The sequence below is a fragment of the Cupressus sempervirens genome, chromosome 8 (genome assembly GCF_028749045.1).
Source record: "Cupressus sempervirens isolate cs-2001-9-10 chromosome 8, ASM2874904v1, whole genome shotgun sequence".
In the NCBI taxonomy this organism is placed as follows: domain Eukaryota; kingdom Viridiplantae; phylum Streptophyta; class Pinopsida; order Cupressales; family Cupressaceae; genus Cupressus; species Cupressus sempervirens.
In genome coordinates, this window is record NC_143125.1 from 845068436 (window position 1) to 845092114 (window position 23679).

At 37.4% G+C, this 23679-nt stretch overlaps 1 protein-coding gene across 1 annotated transcript in view; it reads right to left on the reverse strand.

The window, feature by feature from the left end:
* The window catches only part of LOC149545061 (holliday junction resolvase), a 152012-nt gene that overhangs the window by 23551 nt on the left and 104782 nt on the right, over positions 1–23679 (reverse strand). Inside the window, exons 3-4 of the mRNA XM_089795568.1 lie at positions 9768–9904; positions 9554–9643 (exon numbers count right to left, since the gene is read on the reverse strand). Coding sequence (XP_089651694.1) covers positions 9554–9643; positions 9768–9904 — 227 coding nt within the window. The remainder of the gene's footprint in view (positions 1–9553; positions 9644–9767; positions 9905–23679) is intronic.

Consider the following 23679-nt stretch of genomic DNA (forward strand, 5'->3'; position numbering starts at 1 on the left):
TCTTTGCTCCCGAACCTCTTTGGGCCTCTTCCATCTTCCCCTCTTGCACCTGAGGTGATGAGATCCCATCCCCAATTGTGCCACTAATAACCTCGCCTTTCCTTTAATAGAAGCCCCAAGGTACGCTTTTATTTACCATACAGGGTAAACGAATACTTATCGCATTAAGGTATTAGAATGTAAAGAAAAACAGGATACTTTATTCATATAAGCAGTATGCAACAATGATTACAATGATAATGATCCTCCAATAGTCCATTCTGACGATGTACATATACTTTTCTAAATGGGTGACCCAACCGTCATGCACCCTTTCAGATACAATTCTACCTGTCAGCTACAATATAGATTTTACCAACAACATCATCCCCCCAAAAAGTAAAGTCATCTTCGGAAGACAAAATAGAGACAACCCTTACAACAAAACTCAAACTATAACCAAACAACTAATTATATCAAGATTTAGACACTGAGAAGAGGGATGCGTCCCTGGTGTAGTAGACGTCTGTGGTCTAAGCTCATCCAGCTCTGCTCGTAGCTCACGCACTTGTCTAGTCCGTACTTTTAAATCTGCTTCAGCCTCCATTTGAATCTCCAAGGCTGTTTGCATCATTTCAGCAATCTCTCCAAGTTCCCTCTCCTTCTCCGCTGCCACCTGCTTCTTCTCCGCTAACACCTGTTGTAGCTGACTCTGCTGAGCCAAAAATGTTGTCCTCTTGGATTCCCAGGTTGCTCAGGTTGCTCTCTCTAACTCCCAAGATGCCTTCTCTGCAGCCAATTCCACCTTCATTGTTGCTACCCTAGTAGCTAACTCCTCCGAAGCCCTCTCTGTCGCTGTCTGGTCTGCCTGGCTGCTCCGAAGGGCATAATAAGCATCCCTATATCTCCGGACTATCTCCTAAGTCAGAGCCTCTACGTAGCTCTCTCCAACCGGCTCTCCCGTATTGGCCCAATCCTCACGTATCTCTGTCATCTCGACTCTGAGCCACCTGCGCTCCTCAAAGTAGACTGAAAAGGCAGCTGGGCACCCTATTCTCATGAGGGATACATGCTCCAACTCCTTTACCACTAAATCCAAGGCACGTATCTGTGTAGAGGCCACTGCTTGGCAAGCCTAAGTCGCCATATCAACAATAAATGCCTCCACATCCTCTCCCATCGATGCATCCGGCCCCACTAAAGGTTGCTCAGTGCCCATAGTCGTCTTTACTGCTTCTACCATCCACTCAGCAGTGCTCTCTATGGAGAAGTGTGGTATCCCATCAGTCTGTGTCGGGTGACGCTCCTCCACCTGTGTCTATAGAGGATCTCCTTCTGGGGCTATTTCCCACGCAGGTGTGAGAATGCCTATCGCCCATGGTGCTAGGATACAGTACTCAAGTACTCAAGTAAGTGCTCAACCTTTGAGCTCTACTTTCTCTATCTAGCTCCTCAAGTGTTGCTAGCAATGTTGTATCTACCGTAACCACCACATCTGAGCCCACTACATCCAAATGAACATTGGGCATCCTTAAACACTCATCTATTAGTATCTCCATCACTCCCTCCTGAGTGTCCATTTCCTCATCCGGTATAAGTATCTCAGCCCCTACCTCTAGTACAGCTAGCAAAACCTCTCGAACAAGCTCCATCGTTACGTCTAGAACAGTTGTCGCCGTCAGTGAGGGATGTAACTATGTCCCCCTATGGCTACGACCTTTGGAATGGGTAGTGTCTCTCTAGCTGGTTGAATCGCAACAGTAGCCTAAGTAATCACCATTGGTTGTTTGAACTAACCAAACCCTAGAATACCATGTGGACCCGCTAGAACCAAGTGTGTTGTCGCCAAGAGTGTAGGCTACGAAAATCTTAATGGTGTCGTAATCACTTCCACCTCCTTGTCCTCCCTGTCACTCTCACTCTCATCAGAGGAAGTCTCCTAGTGCCCACTATCAATATCTCCTGCATCCGATCTCAGTCATTTCTGTCCAACCGTGGTCTTGTTGTGAAGTGTGTCGAGGTGCCTCCACTACATGATAGGGGGTTTGCCTAGCGCGAGTGGTCCAAGCTTGGCCTCCAACCTGCCGTGGGGAATCATTCGCGTTGTCACCTCCAAGAATAGCCCAATTGCATAGTGCGGCATGTAGAACGTCTTATGCTGCAGTGTCATAAATTTGTACATCCTTTTTGCCAATAGTGCAGCCCAATCATACACTCTTCCATGCAGGATCTCGTTCATCATCGCCACCTACGAGAATGAAATGCCTAAAGCAGGGCTAGATCCTGTGAGGCAACTTTTTACTAAGTCTGTAAGGCAACGCTAGTGCCCTCCCTAAACAGTGGACTTCTTCAATCCTCTACCCTTCGACGTGTCCATGAGGGCTTCTTTCTCCGTTTGTGTCAAATCCCCACATACCAACTATACCAATTGTGCCTTCACCTCTCAACTCAAATTTTTCAATTTGTTGTCGATTTTCCTTCCACCCTGTGCATGACCAAGTATTCCAAATAGCCGTGTGAAGTATGGTGCTCTGAATGATATTACAAGATCGTGTCCAAGATAAGTGAACGAATTGTGCCAAATATTTACTTTATAGGGCAAACGGATACTTATCGCATTAAGGTATTAGAATGTAATGCAAAATAGGATACTTTATTCATATAAGCAGTATGCAACAATTATTACAATGATAATGATTCTCCAATAGTCCATTCGGACGATGTACATATACTTTCCCGAAGGAGTCACTCAATCATCACGCGCCATTTCGGATACAATTCTACCCGTCGACTACAATATAGATTTTACTGACAACATCTTTTTCACCAAGTTCCCCAACTAGATTAAATTCTTTAATATGATAGGTTTTTTTTCTACTCATATTATTGTTCCACATGGCATTGTGAAACTTCCCTCTGACAAACTTTCTTATGTCCACATTTGTGTCCGTGCAATCTTGTAACTTGATGTTCCATTTAGCCAACCATTTAATGTTCCGCTTCATACATGTTTTCTCCCTTTGGTTAAAAGCCTCTCCTTTCACAATTTTTGGCCAGCGATGATCCTACATGTTTTCAATCTTCTTTAAGTAACTAAGTAACCGGATTACCGTTGAAGCCTCTAACGAAAAGCCCCGACCTCAGCCAAAAGAATTTCATAAGGCACAAAACTCTTGACTTTGAGATTACTTGTGATTAATTGTTTCTGAATTCTCTCTATTTGTCTCCACCCCCATTTTGACACGCTGCCCCCCACACCTCGCAGCCATAAAGAACCATTGGTATGACCAACAAACCAAAGAGAGTCTTGGTTTTTCAATCCCATAGTTCCAGTATCCTGCATCTATTCTGGAGTAAAAATGAAGCTTTGTGTTCGAATGCTGGGATTTGTATTTTTGTATTCCTTCTGTTTCCTGTTGCCTGTGGGGCTGACCCTCCTTAAGCAGTGTTCAGTCGCTCTATGGTCTCACTTTCCTGTAGCTTTCGTTGCTTCCCACTTCTGCTGCTTCCGCATGAAAAGCTTTCCCACGAGGCAGATTTTGCAAAGTCAACTTTAAGAAGGCGAAGACAGATGCATTGCAGCAACAACTGGCCCTCGCCCTTTCCCTCACTGAATTCACTCGCTCTATGGATATCGTATTTTGTTGCTTGAGGTTTTAATGCATACTCTGCTTAAGCTTGAACAATTTGACTCAAACTGTTTTTAGTGGATTGCTTCGCCAGTTTTCAAAACTATGCCTGTAAGTTGTATCTTTCCGGTTCTTATGACAATTTTTTAAAACAGTTGGGGATACAGGTTTACAATGAAAATTATGAAAGGTTTTGGTATTTAAATATAAGATAGTCACCTGTTGTTATGAGCTAAGTTGAAATGATATTGAAAAAGGTTTTGATGAATTAATATGATTCTATGAAGCACTTTGTACTACCATATATATTTACATGCATATAAATTCTTGAATCTCAAAAAAATTAGATAGTCAAGAAATGTTGTAAAGTGAAACAGAGATTAGAATGTGTGTTTTCAATTCTCAAAACTATGATATGACACACATTGTTTGAAAGCTTGTGAGGCACACTTATTTGTCAGTGAGACATATCATTTTGATAGCCAGTGAGGCACATTATTTTTGTAGCTAGTAAGGCTTTACCAATGAAGCACATTTTTAAAGCCAGTGAGACTTTGTCCATGAGACACGAAAGTAGCCAATGGGGATCTGTAAATAGTTATCTTTGATTGAGCCAATGAGCAATTTTACTGAGTTGTCTTTCATCCATATGAGAGTTTTCTATTCATGAAAAATATTATGTTATGATTCTCTTGTGGGTTATATGATTTTGAAGTTTCATGCAATTTCATTTGTCTAGTTCACAAAATTGGAAGCTTCTATGTTGTTTGAAGATCTACATCTGATTGTCACAATTGAATGAAACTGACCATTTAGTTATATGTTTAGAAAAAGGTTGACTTGAGATTGTTTATTAGAAAACTGGTTCACCTCCCCTCTCAGTGTTCTCTCTACTCTAACAAATTATTTTCTATTTCTCCATGTTTTACTTTGCCACTACATTTGTGAAGTGATTTCGACTATTCTACATCATTCCACATAATGGACTGCCATTACATACATCAGGTAAAGCTTATGGTCATGTAATTGTTATCCTGGATGATTGCATATGAACAAGATTCATAGCTTATGAAGCGATGCGCCAAGTAGCACCATCAATAGAGATGTTAGGCCACCTCCTTAACTTTTCTGTGTATGTTCAGCTTTCTTCAATGTTTTCTACGCATTCTCAATGCTGGGACAGCAACGGATAAGACATTGATAGTGCTCTCCATCTATTTTGATGCTTCATTTAAGTGATCACTGTGTCAGGTTAGTATAGTAATACATTGTTGGCCTCCCAAGTATCTACTGTACTTTGGTATTGTGAAAAAGGTAGGCAAATATGAACTAGGGATCGCAACCGTGAACTCGATGCTAGTGTTGCCAAATGATTGCACATTAGAGTCATAAACTTTTATTTTCTTGATAGAGACCAAGTTCACCGAGCTACTTTGTTAGGATGTGGAAGATCATCTGCTGCTGGAAAAGCTCATTAAATATTTTTAGAGTCTTCTTTGAGACAACACTTATTTCTTGCATGTTAAACCCATAGGCAAGGGAAAAAGAAAAACCCATTTTCTCATATCAATGAAGCATGTCACCAAAGAAAAGTTGTGCAAAAGCAATTACGATACTTGAAAATAAAAGACGATGAAAACAAAATTAAGAGAAACTCAGTCAAAAATAAAAATGTGATTTAGATGCCTCCAAAAACGCCTAGATCATATGCTCAAAATGCAGGAAAACGCCTGCAAATGGAAACTAAAATGCGTGCCTAAACTCAAGAACTACCATGTCTAAAAGCAACACATGAAAAATGCCTGATAAAAAGCCCTGAAAATGTCAACACCTCCAGTTTGTAGGTTTATAAAGTTGTTTGGAAGAGATACAGTTCGTTTTTACTTTTGAACTTCCACATGAATGCAAACTTCAGTTCTGAATGCATTTTAAAGGGCAAATGGAGAGTTTCAAGTTCAAAAACACAGATTTGAATGGAAAACAATGTCTATACATTATACCCATGGGTTTGAGAAAATGAATAGCATGTTTCAAAGTAAAAAATGCCTTCAAACTCCCATTTCAGTCATAGAAAGCACAATTCAAGCCCTTCTTTCAGACTCCAAACTTGATACGCTAAAGATTCTGCCCGTAAACATAAGAAAAGCATATATCAGGTTTTTACAAACAAGTCACAAATTTTTAAAAACTTAGAAACTTGCAAAACACACTTTAAAAGCCGACATTCATACTAAAAAGGTACTTTGGGTCTCATTATGCACAATACAAGCTCCTTAAACTTTGTATTATGTTCTTTCAAAACCCACGATACATAAACAATAGCATTTCTGGTTAAGGTAAAATTTTACAAGTTAGAAAATAAGGAGAACTTGCTTTTCTGGCCTTAAAGGCCAAGTTACAAGCCTTGAAAAGGCACGCATATAATTAAGTGTAACTTGCAACTCAGGTTATTAAATCTGTTTTACTTATGAATGGATTTCGAGAACCCAATTCCGTGTAACCTTGATTTTACAAAACCCAAAACAAGTAAAAAGAAGATTAAAAGAAAACGCAAAGTAGATCAGAATCTGGTTTTAAGAAGGCTATTATGAGTATGAGTAATACAAGCTTACTTGTAACAATTACTCACGAATACAAGCCAGAATCTGACATTGAAGGACAAACTTGCAATGTAGTCTCTGAAACCCAAAATTGAAAGAAAAGCCAAATTTTAGATGCTCAAACTTGATAGAAACAGAGACAAAGGATTGGATTTGTCAATGGATTCTTAAGAGATGGAGAAACACATTGAAAAGTATGTCTTGCAGTCTTAAAACATTAAAATTTTGGTAGGTTATTACTAATTTTTACAAGTCAATAATTAGGGACAACACTATGATATTCAAAATCAGATTGATTGCATTCTAAAGATGTCATTTCATTCTCAAGTGAGAATAGATAGTTGTTATCTCTCTACTGAAAATCAGAACTTTTGTTTAGCTCTACTGAAGTAATTTCATGATCCTCAACAGCAGTTGAATGTTGTTAATCAAATGCTGGCCCAAAATACAGATTTTTTACAACTATCCCAAAGCTTTAAGGCAATTTTGTATACTTTTCGTAGGTGAGTTGATTCTCACAATTTTCAATTTCATCTAGATCGAGCTCTTCAATCACTTCATCAATTCCTTCAGTTTTTACATTTCTTGCATTATCACTTTTCTCTATAGAAGTAGCTGTTATAACTGATTTTCTAAATCATGCAATGAATTCGACATACACTACAGAAGACAAAGATTAGCTATCTCTTTATCCCTATCCTTACACCTTTGACCACCATGTCCTTGTCTCTAAGTGTGATGACCCTTGTTCAGTCATTACTTTCCCTATATTCTTCTATCCAGTATAGTTATATCCTTATTCTAGTTAGGTGATTGCCTCTAAATATCTGCCCAAAAATTGACTTTTGCATGTTTATTTTATTAAAAACAAAAGATATATGTCAATTCAATAAATTTCTTATTTGTTATATTTCAAATGAGTAATTATATTAGTATATATGAGATTCATATTGTAAAATAGTTACTACACTTTAGTCCATCATTTTGTATTTTTAATATTCACCTTTATGTTTATTACCATGTTAATTATATATTATGATATATTAATCAAGTATTAAATATATTTCATATTAATATTATATTAATATATTGTATATTATATTAATGATGATATTATTAGTAATATATTCTTTTATATTTGATCACCCTATTATTTATGTTATAATTATATTATTATCTATTTTATTAAATCTTCCTTATAATATATCATTATTCTATAATATATCAGTAATATGTTGTTCTTTTACTTCTATATTTCTTTATATTCTTATTCTATAGTAAGTTTTATTATTATATATTATTTAATTTTAATTCGGATACAAAATTTGGGATACAACACTAAGCAACTGCAAGTAATCCTCTTTCATCAACTCAAAATCTCCTTTAAAGAGTGCAAATGTTAATAAGAGATACCATGTCTCACTCGTTGATGTGAGTTTCATACGCTTACAACATACAAGATCAAACAACCAATGTCTCGGGATGAAGCACCGAATACTGAATCCTCTCTTAAACAAAGACACCACTTATTCTAAGACTGCAATGAAAGATCATAAGGTGACTTCAAGGTTCCTTCTTAATGTGGATACTCGCTTAGTAGTAATGATGTAATTTGCTGGTATCCCATGAGGCAACTTAAACTGTTCAATCAATGGATATCAACTATTTCAACTTATTCCAACCAAACAAATTACAAAGGGATATGGGTTTAGAGAAGCCAAACTAACTCGAAGAATGTAAGACAATGTTGATGATGGGGTTAGCCTCTAACTAGTCCTTGCTTTGTCCTGTCCACTATACATAGGAGGGCGCTATCTTCTAAGACTATGAGAATAGTTTTCACATTGTTAATACTCATTTGAATACCCTATGAAGGTGCAATCTAAATGAATTTCCAATAGAAATTCAACACTTGCAAGCAGGGCACAAACTAACACTGTTACTTACAATCAACGAGTACCAAATGGTATGGTGTCTAGTTCCACCACTAATCATCATTCAACAACATTGTAACTCCTAGGATCTCATAATAGATTAATGAAAACATATAACATATAGTGGAAAGGGATTAACTGGATTGATTGATTAGCTTAGGGCTAAGTACAAATATAAAGCAGAGAACTCTCAATTAGAATAGAAAGAACTATCTAGATATAGCAATGTAAACTCATATAAGATTTCACAACTTAGCAATCATTATCCTAATAGCTAGAAAACTTATCTCGCAGAATATTCTACACTAAAAAATAGGTTACAGTTCATCTACTTCTAAGGGAATTGGAGCACATACTTATACACTCAAAAAATGCAGAGGACTTAGTGTATGTGCATTCAAACTTGCAATTCCTTTCACACAAAGTAGCTATAAAGAAGTGGATGTCGTACCAGAGCATACTGGTTTGGATGCTTCCACTTCACATCTTGATCTACTTGATGTTGAAGGTGGCCAACTAACAAGAATTAGTCCTAATGGTAGTGCTAATGCTGCTACAGTGCCCGCTAATGGAATTGTTCGCAGTTCTTCTAATTACCACTATCTACATCATCTAATATAAATGGTGATGATGAAATTTTTGAAGAACCGTGTGATGATGCTCGACCTGTGATGACTGATTGATGAGGCTTGACATTATTATTTTCATTTAATTCATAATGTAATCATGGCTTGAGTTTGACTAATTGACATTGTAATATTTTTTATTATTAATATGGTGGTTTTGTTTATTATACAAAATTAGATAATATGAGTCTCATTTCGAACCTAATTACTATTTTTGTGGATGAACCCAAAATGAACCGGACCCCAAAAGAAATTTTGTCCCAACCTGCAAATCGAACCTCCACAGTAATCCCAAACTGGTACCAAAGCTGGTCAGTTAACTGTAAGTTACATAATTACAGCAACACACTACTATTGACCACTTCAAAAATATATTGATTTTTTCAAGAGCACTGACACTAAAATCAAAAAAGTGGGAAAGAATGACTACTGAAATTTATCAAAAACAGGCAGTCGGTGCAAATTAGAATCCATTCCAAACAAAAATCTTAAGCTAATGTTTGTCCAAAACTTTAAATTCGTAGTATTAATGTTCCTTCTGACTCCTTTTCTGACAGAGAATATCCTTTATTAATATTCCTTCTGACTCCTTTTTTGACATAGAATATCCTTTATAAATAATATAAAGAAATCATCTGCAAAAATCTATATATTGCTCCAAAACATCATGACAAAACCTTTTTCCATGAAATTTTATCTTAAAATGCTAAATAGCTATTGTTTAAATGCTATTTTGTCAAATACTACAGTAAACATCCCATCAGTGCAAAAGACGTACCTCATACCTGAATGAAAGTGCACATGTGGCTTTCGTCTGTTGATCCATTTGTTGCAAATAATAATGAGTGGAAATGTTTTCCACACCATTTGCTTGCCTTGCTCAAACAGAAGCCAAACCAAACAAGATAAGTAAAAGCACAATAAAACTACCAGCAAGTAGAGCTGGCAATAAAAAAACACTCTTTTTTCAGAAAACAAAAGAAGTTAATATTTGAATACCTTGGTGGCAAGAATGACATATTGACAAAAAATGTCACAAGCGTCTACAAATTGTAGGTATTGCTGTGCCACATTCAAGATGGACATGTTAAATTTGCACTGAGAGATGCTGGAACATAAGCTTCCTTCCCAAAAGGCCAAGTGAAAGGTCAAGGTATCAAATAAAAGCGACAAAATGAATTTCCAAGTGAAATGTTCAAGCGTTTTTACATGTTTCTGAATGCTTTGTTCACTGAAAAAAATCATCGTTGATTTTCAGCTATTTATTAAGTAGTCATTTCCACCATTCAGGGAAAGCAGTTATTTCTTACCTCGCGATAGCTCAAGATATACAAAGGGCAAACAAGTAACATTCTGTCAACCCAATAAGTACAGAAGCAATGTGATACAAACTTCTTTAAAATCAAACCATTGTGCATACACAGGTGTAATTCTGACCAATTTCACTGTAAATTTGAATTTTGAACATAGAAAGTTGAAAATTGCTGCTAAAGGCAAACCTTCAACTATTATTGCTATTATACATGAAGGAGATCTAAACTAAACAGAACTGATCACGAAACTGGAACATGTGACATGTGAAATGAAATCTGAAAGGAACCAGTTTTATTTGTTCTTTGCATTGGTGAATTCTTCATCCGTAGAATTGACAGTTTAATAACAGAACATAACATGACAGATAATGTTGCCAAGACGCTATGAGAGTCAGCACAAGTATAATCACACAAAATCAAGCATCTAATCTTTTGTTCTTCAATTCATTTAAGTGAATTTGTTTGTCTAATAGAATTAAACTTGGGTAATTGGGAGACGCGTCTCTCACCCCCTAAGATGCATCTTGAAGATGGAGACATGCTTCCAGTACCAAAGATATCCCTGGAAAATGTTGGCCAAATATTTTGCAACTATAAGAACAATCTGTAATACATCTCTCAAAACCTGAATATGCATTAGATGGTCAACATGATGCATAAAAGGGAACATGAAGGTATGATCAAATATGATAAAAGCTGGGTGTATGCACAAGTTGAAACAACACTTGCAATGTTTTACTAAAATCTCGAACTGTGTATATTTACAAACATTGAAGACTTTAAAAACTTAAAATGCTGCATTGAGAATCCAAAATGGGCATGACCAAGGCAATTTATGGAGACAGTTGCTCAAGACCTGTGTTTATGAAGAAATGGATGAGAGCCATATGAAATTAAGAAGGGATTGAACGAAAACAACATGAAGTGCAAAGGCATTCTAACCAATGAAAAACTAGCAGCCTTCAAGAAAATGGATAGAAACAAGTAAAAGCCACGTTTTTCAAAACTAAACACAAAAAAAAAAAACATGCAATTTACTCAATACAATGACTACATAACCTAAAGAAAAACATACCAGAATAAAAATACACTTGAAAACACTAAAAATGCAGTCGGCTACAATCAAAACCAAGCCCAAAATGCAAGCAAAACATTTGAGTAATCCTCTCGCGCAAGCTTATAGGAGACAAGGGAAGAGTTACAATTTGAGAACAAATCAATCTCTCAATAATAAATGTGTTCTTCAGTTTTGGATGCATTTTGAACAAGAAACTATTAGGATTAACCTCAGACAAAAATAACAATTACATGCAAATATAACCAATATCAGAAAATAATAGATTGCATAGAAGAGAACATAAGACATCAAGATTTAGCGTGGTTCACCCAATCTTTGGGCTACGTCGACCAACAGCAAGTCCAATATTATTATTATCCAGTGATTACAACCTAATTACAATCTATAATCCCTTACAGCTCAATACCACCGCAAGAACCAATTTTCGCATCACACATGAAAAACCCTAACCCTAAGCCTTTTTTATACAAGTTTTTTGCCGCTTATAAAATTAGGGCTAGAATAATAGAAAAATAGTAGACGACGCATTTTACAATATAAGGGCATTTTTGGTTTCGGGGGCATTGCCCCTGAAAACCCTCGCAGGGGTGTTGCCCCTCGACCCCACCCTGTACTACGATAGGGAGCGCACCACCCCGCAAGGGCGCTGCACCTTAACCCCATCTTGACCCTTGTAGAAATAATATGGGGAGAAAACCGCGCCGAATAAACCTCCAAGTCTGATTAGGCTATACATCACAACAATCTCCCACTTGGAGACTAATCAAACTCCACAATAATAAACTCCCACTTGGAGACAGATCATAGCACTGCTAAACCTATAGGTTCCACTGGAATATATCAAACCAGCCTGGACTCTGCTATTCTTTTTTTTTTTTTCAATCGAGAAGACCAACCGAAGTTGAAGAGGAATTCAATTTCTCCCTTGTTACTACTTTTGTAAATATATATGTTGGATTGTCATTCGTATGTATCTTCTCTAGCTTTAACTATCCATCATCGAAAACTGTCTGAATGAAATGGTACTGCAACTGTATGTGTTTTGTCTTTGAATGCAGAGCTGAATTCTTTGCAAGATGAATGACACTTTGATTATTTATAAACAAATAATTATCCTTCTGAGGGTGTCCCAATTCGTCCAAGAAGAACTGAAGCCATATCACCTCCTTGGTTGCCTCTGTAGCAGCAACATACTCTGCCTCTATAGTGGATGAAGCATTAAATTTCTGTAACCTAGAAACCCAACTCACGGTTGCCCAACCAACACTAAATACATAACCTGTAGTACTCCATCTGGTATCAATATCCCCTACCAAATCTGAGTCAATGTAGCCCTGTAAATCAATAATAGAGCCACCAAAGTGTAAACACTTACTTGATGTTCCTCTCAGATATTTGAGAATCCATTTGACTGCATTTCAATGCTCAATTCCTAAATGACTCATATGCCTACTAACAACTCCCACTGCATGTGCAATATCTGGCCTTATACATACCATAGCATACATCAAGCTTCCTACATCTGAAGCATAAGGTACCTTGGACATCTTATCCTCCTCTTCTTGTGTCTTGGAACACATCTCTTTAGTCAACTTCAAATGACCAAGTAAAAGTGTGCAGACAGCTTTAGCATTCTCCATAGAAAAACATTGCAACATCTTCTCAATATGATTAGCCTGAGATAATGTCAATTTCTTATCCTTCCTATCTCTGTAAATCTTCATACCAAGGATTTGTTTTGTTGTCCCCAAATCCTTCATAGCAAATGCATGTGCTAACTGGCATTTCAGCCCCTTGATGTGATCCATGTTAGACACAGCTACAAGCATATCATCAACATATAAACATAAAATAATGTAGTTGTTAACATCCAACCTCTTAAAATAAACACAATGATCTGAATGACACCTACTATATCCATGCTCATGCATAAACCTGTCAAATTTCAGATACCATGTCGAGGTTCTTACTTCAAGCCATATAAACTTTTCTTCAATCTGCACACTAAGTTCTCCTTATCTTTGACCTCAAATCCCTGTGGCTGAGCCATATATATCCTTTCATCCAAATCACCATGAAGGAAGGTTGTTTCAACATCAAGTTGCTCCAAATGCAAATCTTCAATTGCCACAATACTTAAAACAATGTGAATAGAAGTCATCTTAACAACAGGAGAGAATATCTCATCAAAATCAATGCCTTTTTTCTATGCAAATCCTTTTACCACTAAACTGGCTGTAAATCTTTTCTTACCTCCATCCTCTTCTTTCAACTTGTAAACCCACTTATTCTGTAAAGCCCTTTTACTTGTAGGTAACTTGCATAAATCCCATGTCTTATTTTTCAGCAAAGAGTACATTTCTTCTTTTATTACAGACTCCCACTGAATCTTTGTATCCACCTACACAGCTTCATCATAACATTCAGGTTCACCAGCATCAATAAGTAAAATAGAATACAAAGGAGAAAATCTCTCTGGAGGTCTAATTATCCTTGTTGACCGTCTAACATTCACCGGTGCATGTGGTATTTGTTGTTGCGGTTGTTGCACATCATGAGGAACTGTTGGAACATCATTTTTGGAGTATCATTTAACACTACATAATCATTTTATTTCTTCTCATATTGCTGCAACAAATCTTTGTACAACACTTTCTCATTAAATATGGCATCCCTGCTTCTTACAATTTTACAATTTTCAAAATCTCAAAGCCTATAACCAAATTCATTAATGCCATATCCAACAAATACACATTTCTTTGACTTAGCTTCTAACTTGGTTCTATTTTCAAAATCTACATGAGTAAATGCTTCACAACCAAAGGTTCTGAAAAAGCAATAACTTACCTTCTTACCAGTTCATGCTTCCTCTGGAATACCACAACCCAAAGGAGTAAAGGGACCTCTATTTATCAAATATAGAGCAGTATTCACAGCCTCCACCCACATGTTTACAGGAAACCCTGCATGCAACCTCATGCTTCTTGCATGCTCCATTATAGTCTTGTTCATGCATTCAGCCACTCCATTTTCCTGTGAAGTCTTTAGAACAGTTTTCTGTCTACGAACACCATTAGTGGAGCAATATTCTTCAAATTCATGACTGCAATACTTACCACCATTATCAAATCTGAGACATTTTAATTTCGTACCAGTCTAATTTTCAACCAAGCATTTCCATTTCTTAAAAGTTTGAAATACATCAGATTTCTATCTAAGAAATTAAACCCATACTTTTCTAGTTGTATCATCAATAAATGTAACATAATAATGAGAGCCACCAAGGGAAGATACCTGAGCTGGTCCCCATACCTCTGTATACACAAGCTCTAATTTCTCACTTTATTTTCCTTCCCAGTCTTCAAAAAACTCACTCTTTTGTTTTCCATACACACAACTTTCACAAAAATCCATATTGACACATTTCAGACCTGGTAAAACTTTCTTTGAATGAAGTACTTTCATACCTTTCTCACTCATGTGCCCAAGTCTGTTGTGCCACAGCACTATATCAGAATCTATAACAGCTATTTGTTCTCCCTACTCAACTGCAACAACTGTTCCTGAACATTCATTTTTCTCTGAAACAATCAAAGTAGAAGGAACAATATGACCTATACAAAGATATAAGGTGCTTACTTTCGCACCTTTTGTTACTACAAGGGAACCTTTTGAAACCTTCCAATTTTTATCATTAAAAGTAACTACACAACCCTCATCACCAAGTTGCCCTACTAAAATTAAATTCCTACTCAGCCTTGGAACATGTCTTATCTCATGTAGTAGCCAATTATTCTCATTCTGCAACTGAATATTAACTTTTCCCTTTCCAACAATCTGACAAGGTTTATTATCCCCCAAATAAACAAACCCAAAATCCCCTTGAACATAATCAACAAAATAACCTCTATGAGGTGTAGCGTGAAATGAAGCACCAAAACCTAAAACTCATGAATTATCAATACTTTCTAAAGAAAGAAGCAACACATCCTCTTCAGATTTGTTACTTACCACATTTGCCTCCTTGTTCCCTTTTGGTTTATTTGCTTCATTGTTCTTTCGAGTCCAACAATCTTTCTTCTTATGCCCTGATTTCCCACAATACCAACAATCTCTCGGTCCTCTGGATTGAGACCTCTTCCCCTTTGACTCTCGTCTTGATTTTTCGCGATTTTCGGAATTATTTCCTCTCTCAATCGTTCTACCTCTGCTTTGTGTGTTCAAAGCACGTCCTGATGTAGATCCACCTAAGGTTTTCCTACGAGTTTCCTCACTCAAAATAACACCGATCACATCATCATATTTTAGAGTATTAAATCCAGAAATGGAATTACATACAGCCATTACCAAGCCATTCCAGCTTTCAGGCAAAGAACACAAAATCAAGAGAGCCCTAATTTCTTCATCAAAATTGATACCTACAGAAGATAACTGACTAGTAACACTATTAAACTCATTTAAATGATCCGCAATAGGTCCACCTTCTGTCATTTTCATATTAAATAAATACTTCATGAGAAATACATTGTTTGAAGCAGAGAGCTTTTCATACAGTTTTGCTAGGGTTTGCATCAACTCTTTTGTCGTCTTCGCTTTTGTAATATTCAATACCACCGATGGTGCCAGGCATAATCGAATGCTTCCAATAGCCTTTCTGTCTAAAAGATCCCAGTCGTCATTTGTCATAGATCCCTGATTCTTGGTTTTTCCTTCCAACGGCTTCCATAAATCCTTCTAATGAAGATAGTCCTCCATTTGCATCTTCAATAACTGAAAGTTCTGCCCATTAAACTTGTCAACCCTCGTTTGTCATCGCTCCCACTCAACCGTGAGACCTTCTTACAGAGGATCGCTAAAAAAATATGACAGTCTGGCTTTAAAAAAAAACAACAATCTAGCTAAAAAAATGACAATTTGGCTCTGATACCACTTGTTAGGATTAAGCTCAAACAAAAATAACAGTTACATGCAAATATAACCAATATCAAAAAATAATAGATCGCGTAGAAGAGAATACAAGACACAAAGATTTAACGTGGTTCACCCAATCCTTGGGCTGCATCCACCAACAGCAAGTCCAATATTATTATTATCCAGTGATTACAACTTGATTACAATCCGTAACCCCTTATAGCACAATACCGCCGCAAGAACCAATTTTCGCATCACACATTATAAAAATCCCTAACCCTAAGCCCTTTTTATACAAATTATTTGCCACTTACAAAATTAGGGCTAGAATAATAGAAAAATAGTAACCGATGCCTTTTACAATATAAGGGCATTTTTGGCTTCGAAAACCACCGTAGAAATAATATGGGGAGAAAACTGCGCCGAATAAACCTCTGAGTCTGATTAGGCTCCACATCACAACACAAATGGTGACTTCAGTTTGAAAAACACGACTTCTCACTTTGGGTTTAAAAGACCATGATGCAAGACCTTTTTATGCATTCAAAAGACCTCTCAACTTGTATTGTCATTTATAAAACCCCATATGACAACACATCAGGTTTCTTGTAACACTTAGCTCAAACATATGAAGAAGTTGTTGTTTGTGTTAGAATGTGATAAGATTAATAACCCAGAAAACTAGTGCAAAGAATAAATATCTAAACTATGAATGCAAATGATACAAAATCAAAATAGCATCATAGAGTTAGTCTCCAAGACAATAATGCAAATGCTGGAAGCAAAATAGCATTAAGAGGATGCAAAAACAAGAGATGCAAATACAAGCCAGGTAGCATGCTTATATAGGCTAGGAAGAGGGAGGAGGTGGCAACACCAACCAATAAGGAGCAACCATCTATCGGACTAAAAATAGCAAAGTATCTTCCCAAGATAGCTAATGGATGCTCACATGTAACAAGGTGACACCTCACAACCATTCACCTAATAAGACATGCTTTATTAACCTAAGTGAGCTTATTAAAAGTGTAGGAAAAACCTAGCAAAATAAGAAAAATAAAAAACTACACTAACACCCCCCCATAAGCGAACCTTAGGTGAATGTAGAAATGGGTCCTAACAAGTCAAGCCTGATGAGGTACCCATGTACATAAGATTTCCCAAAAGAGAGAGAAAAGAGACCCCCCCACACAAAAAAAAGTCAAGACTCCGAGTGAGAGGAAGAGGCCCCCCAAAAGATGAAGCATCCCGCACCCCCAGCAAAGCTCGCAAATGAAAGAACTTGCTCTCAGTGAAGGGTTTGGTGAAGATATCAGCAACTTGCTCGGAAGTCGGACAATAGCGAAGGTCAATGACATGACCATGGATGAGCTCCCGGATGTAGTGCATGTGGACCTCTATGTGTTTGGTCCGCTGATGATGAACTGGATCTGAATGTTTAATAACCCCAATGGGTTATAACGTCTTCAAACACCAAAAATCTTTATACTTCAGTTGTTTGACATTTCGTCAAACACTTTGCAAGCAAGCTCTGATACCACTGTAATAACCCTCCTCAAATCTGCCCTCAAAAAATGCTGATGAAAGCTCAAGGAATTTCATCAAACAATTCACATGCAAGGGACGTATGACTGATATAGTATTTCAGCTAGCTTCAAATGACTTTTTCTTCAATTTGCATCAATGAGAATCTTGTGCTAGAAGACTACAATGGACTACACAATGACCTAACATGAGTTAGATACTAATTTTGACAATATTCAGTGCATATATATGAACTAAGCATGAGAAACGAACACCTACAGCGAACTGGCATTTTTACAAACAGTTGGTATGCAAACTAACTAGCTGATAAATAATGATATTAAATTGCTTAAATGACACCAGCAACTATTATCTTCTTAATTGCAATGAAAATTACAATGCTCATGAAATATGGCCAAGACTCTGGCATTTACATGGATTACAAAATGATAATGCTAGTATAATGCACACTTACAGTTGAAAGCTTATAACACCCTAAAAAATAATACTAACAAAAGAACTTGGTTGTAGATGGCTGTAATAATTTCTTTCTATGCTGCCCCTTCTGCTTTATTTTTTTCGAACTACTTTTTCGGCCTGTTTTTTTCGGTTCTGCTTTTTCGAACTACTTTTTCGTACCCGCTTTTTTGGTTCCGCTTTTTTCGAACTGCTTTTTCGTACCTGCTTTTTCGGTTCCGCTTTTTCGGACTACTACAATGTTGAATCTCAAAACCATATCTTTCAATGGCGTCAAGATTTCCAGCTTGACGGGATTTCGTCCTCCAAACTATTGAGACATAATCTCCAGAAAATTTTCCAATTTCTTTGATATTTTCAAGCATAATAAAAAGAAGCTCTTCTCTTTCTTTTATAGTGTTCTCACAAGAGCTCAATCCTTTGTTTTCTCAATGTGGGATAAAACATCACTCCCTTTATGTAACTTATGTCTCCAATGTGTTATAAAATAAAGGGGACTCTTTTAATTTAAATATTTCCCACAAACTATAGTCTATGCAATAATAAAGTTAAATATTTAAAATTAACTTTATAAAATAACTTTATCAATGCATAACAAATCTTATCAACGATAAACAAGTCTTTTTGCCGATTTTAAACAATTACCATCGACATACCACTGCCACTGGATGTTCGACCATATCCAAGATGACTTACTATAAATAGTAAGTATGCCCAAAGTTGCCTCAAAACCCCTCAGAAAGACCTGCAATTGAAACTATCCAAGCCAAATGGCCTCTAAACCCCTTTAATGTCCTGGTTAGCCTACGGGACCATGAGGAAATAGGCTAACAACAACATCATGCTATGAATGCTAAAAAGGGGACATTACAGAATGGCACTCTAGTTGTCACAAAATATGACTGATGGCCATCTGATCTGGATACCAAACTCAGTGAGAAGATGTTGAAGCCAAATGGCCTCAATGGCGGCATTTACAGCCCCCCGATACTCAGCCTCAGTAGAAGACAGAGCAATAGCAAACTTCTTTTTGCTCGACCAACAAACAGGACCTGACCCAAATGAGAAGCTATACCCTGAAGTAGACTTGCGATCCTCAGAATCACCTGCCCAATCTGAATCTGTGTAGCCCACCAAATCAAGCTCAATACCTGTTGCGTAGTGAATCCCACAACTATGAGAACCCTGAATGTAGTGAAGGATCCACTTGGCTGCTTTCCAGTGTAACTCATGAGGCTCCTGCATGAATCGAAAGACCATGCCTACAGCATAGGAGATGTCAGGTCTCGTATGAGTCAAATAAATGAGACTCCCAACAAGTTGTCGGATCAAAGTGCCATCAACAAGTGGAGAAGAACATTGAGCCTCAAGTTTGACTCCAAAAAGGAAGGGAGTCGGAGCAGGCTTACAGTCAACCATATGAAACCTCGAGAGTAAATCTAGAGCATACTTGGATTGTGTGATGGTGATCCGAGAAGGAGACTGAAGGATCTCAATCCCGAGAAAGTAATGCAACAAGCCCAAGTCAGTCATCAAAAAATTGTCCTGAAGGGCTACTTTGACAGCCTTAATGGTGGGTGAAGAACTTCCTATGATCAGCAAGTCATCAACATACAAAACCAAAAGTAGAAGTGAATCACCCTGTTGCAAAATGTAGACATTAGGATCAGAATGGCACCGAGTGAACCCAACTGATAGAAGGAAGGAGTCCATCTTGGCATACCAGGCTCGAGGAGCCTGTTTGAGGCCATAGAGAGACTTTTGAAGATGACACACAAGTGAAGAATCATAAAGGAAGCCCTGTGGCTGCTCCATGTAGATCTCCTCATGAAGGTCACCATGAAGAAAAGCACTCTTCACATCCATCTGATGTACTTCCCAACGATTAGCTGCAGCAATGGCAAGAACAATTCAAATGGAATTCATTCGGGCAACTAGCGCAAAATTCTCAGAGTAGTCAATCCCAAGAACTTGGGAGAATCCTTTGGCGACCAAGCGAGCCTTGTGTTTGTCAACTGACCCATCTGCTGCGAATTTTGTCCGATAGATCCACTTACATCGAACAAGTTTTCTTCCTTTAGGAAGAGGGACAAGATCCCAAGTGTGGTTCCTCATCAAGGAACTATACTCTTCCTGCATAGTTGTATCCCACTCAGAAATACCAAAAGCCTCATGAAAGGACTGTGGATCTGAGGCAGTAGCAATGAAGACATGTGGAGCATCCTGGAATTGTGAACGAGTTCGCCTGGTGTCTGATGGATCCCCAACCCAATCACCTGCAGACTGCAAGGCCTGTCTAGCCCAAAGTGGACAAGAAGATGGAGAATCTGGAGGGGAATCATTAACCTCTGAATGATGACTAGGAGAGGAAGGAGGTGAGTTCTCTGAATCACTTTCTGCATCAGAAGTAGAGGTAGAAGACTGTTCAGGTGAATCTGACTCATCAGAAGATATGTCATGTATTCCAAGTGACTCTAATGTCAAGGTAGAAGGAGTTGGAGAAGTGATAGAAAGTGAGCTTGAAGATCCCTCCTCAAACTGAACACTCCTCTCAATGAATAACTCATGTGTAGTAGGGTGGAGCAACCGATAACCCTTCACACCATCAGGATAGCCTACAAATATGCAAGGTCTGCTTTGCGGATCCAAGGCCTTATGTTTCTCTGTAGGAATGTGGGCCCATGCAGGGGAGCCAAAAACTCGAAAGTGCTTAACTAATGGTTTTCGACCGCTCCAAGCTTCAAAAGGAGTAACTCCCTTCAAGGCTCGATGAGGAACACGGTTCTAGATATAACAAGCACAGTTAATGGCTTCTGCCCAATACTGTGGTGCAAGAGATCTAGAGTGAATCATACAGTTTGCCATTTCCTTCAAGGATCTATTCTTCCGTTCTGCAACACCATTTTGCTGAGGATTGTATGGAACTGAATGCTGTAAATCAATCCCCTCTGAAGTGCAAAATCTTTCAAACCGATGGTTGACATACTCACCAAAATGCTGATCCAGCATTTGCATATTCTTGCTCATACGGACTCCGATTTTGATGATCCTAAGTCCATCAATGGCATGCTGAAACCTGCAATACTGATTGAAAACTCCAAATATGCAAGTTGGTTGTCAAATTTGAGATTGAAACCCCAAAGAAAAATTGTTTTTCCCAAAACTTTTCTGATTCTCAGAATCATCCAAAGATGCAAGAGAAGAGCATACTTCATTTTTCAAAAAACTACAATAAAGTTTATTTGCCCCCCCTGAATCTCTCAAATAAGGAAACTAAAATCTACTCTTGCACATAGAAAAGCTTTGATACCATGTTAGAATCTGATAAGATTAATAACCCAGAAAACTAGTGCAAAGAATAAATATCTAAACTATGAATGCAAATGATACAAAATCAAAATAACATCATAGAGTTAGTCTCCAAGAGAGTAATGCAAATGCTGGAAGCAAAATAGCATTAAGAGGATGCAAAAACAAGAGATGCAAATACAAGCCAGGTAGCATGCTTATATAGGCTAGGAAGAGGGAAGAAGTGGCAACAACAACCAATGAGAAGCAACCATCTATCAGACTAAAGATAGCAAAGTATCTTCCCAAGATAGCTAATGGATGCTCACATGTAGGAAGGTGGCACCTCACAACCATTCACCTAATAAGACATGCTTTATTAACCTAAGCGAGATTATTAAAAGTGTAGGAAAAACCTAGCAAAATAGGAAAAATAAAAAACTACACTAACAGTTGGAGTCTCAAAAAGTCATTTTCAAGTGATTGTATATAAAAATCCAAACAAAGCAAGGAGGTTGGGTTTCACATTACATGTTACATACTCTGATTCATGAGCGATAAAATGGATGTAACTTGTGTTTGGGTTGTATGTATCAATTTACAAGTATTTCACATAATAGAAAGGCTCAAGGGGCTTTTCGGGTTTTATCAAACAAATTAGAAGTGTTTTTTTGAAAGTACATAAGCAAAAGTATGTTGGAATTCTGGCCATTATGTCGCTTTTGCAAGTTAGACACTATTATCTTTAAAATATAATATCCTTATTTGTAAATGGATCTTGAAAACCCAATTTTGAGTAGCTTTGAATCTTGATATTATTCACATTCGCAAACACTAAAATTTAAAGAAAAAGTAAACTTCAAACACAAAAACCAAGTCAAAATCAGGTATGAATGAGAAGATTGCAAGTGATGATACATAAATAAGCTACTTGCAATCAGAGCCCAAAAACTCAAAATTGACTATAAAAGCAAAGAAAACAATCTTAAAAACTTGGAATTCAACTAAGTAAAGGTGAAAACTTGTGTTGCCAAATTAACTCTTGAACATTCAAAATTTTAGTTTAGTCTGCTCAAAAGTCTAGTCCTTATAAAATTCGGTCAAAAGTCTACCGCATAGACCGAAATTTGTTGGGAATTCTCAAAGAGGAACCTGGGAGGAATTTAGACAAATTTTGGCCAACTTTGGTTTCCAACAAAGGATTCCAGAGAGAATTTCAGAAAATTTTGAGCGAATTTGATCAAAAAAAACCATCTATTGACTTTTTCAAAAAGGTTGTTTTTGCCAAATTAAGTTTATTTGACCCTCTAATTCTAAAAGTGCCAACTAAAATGACCAAAAAGGTTGTTTTCTATGTCATTTGTACATTTGTGAATGAAAAACAAAAACTTCTTCCCTCCACTGCTAGTGGAACTTTTTGTGCTTCTAATTTGCAACAGCAAAGTGATAATGATTTTTTGATGGTTTTTTATCAGCCGATAGGCTATTTAGTGTCTGAATTCTTGCTGAAAAGAGTGAAAAAGTTAGGATTTCTGGTGGTCGGTTTGCGAAGTCTTTGAGCGCCTCATTTCCATACTATTTTTTGCAGCTCTTCCACAACGCACATGAATGGCTCCTTCCGCCGAGCCACGATGACCAGGTTACCCAAAATCAACCGTGTTGGCAAACCAAGTGGTAGGCTCGACTTCTTCGACTTTTGCTTCCTCAATCTCAAGATCAAGTAGAGGACTAAGACAAGAAAGACAACGTATGTCAAAACCAATAGGTGCTTCACATCAGCCTTCACGAAAAATAATGGGAGGATTCTTACCATTGGAAAATCAATCTGGTTGAAAAGGTGGCGATGCGGCAAAGGAAGATTTTGATTGAGCAGGAAACAATTACACGGAGGCCGCCATGTCAGACAGTCTGAAATTGTAGCACATCTTACAATTCGAGATGGCTTCTAGAACGTAATGATCTTTGCTCTCCTCCTCTTCGTTGGGGCCCCTCATAAACACTAATTTTGTTACTTGTTGTGCCTGCTGAGATGGTACATAGTCATGGAAGGCAATAAAAGGTACAATGACATGGAGCCATTGGTAGCTTACAAGATGGCACTCACTACATGGTCAAAATGGGTATCTTGAAAAGTGGATTCCTGAACTCTGGTCTTCTTTCACGGCAACTCATTCAACCATTACAACATTCAGAGAAGATAACAACAGGGCATATGCTTAAAACTCCTAATTTCCCCAAATTTATGTTAAATTCTGATGGAAGTATATTGTCATTGATGTTAAAGGGTTTTCATTAGCATGAACAAAACTATAAAAGTTAG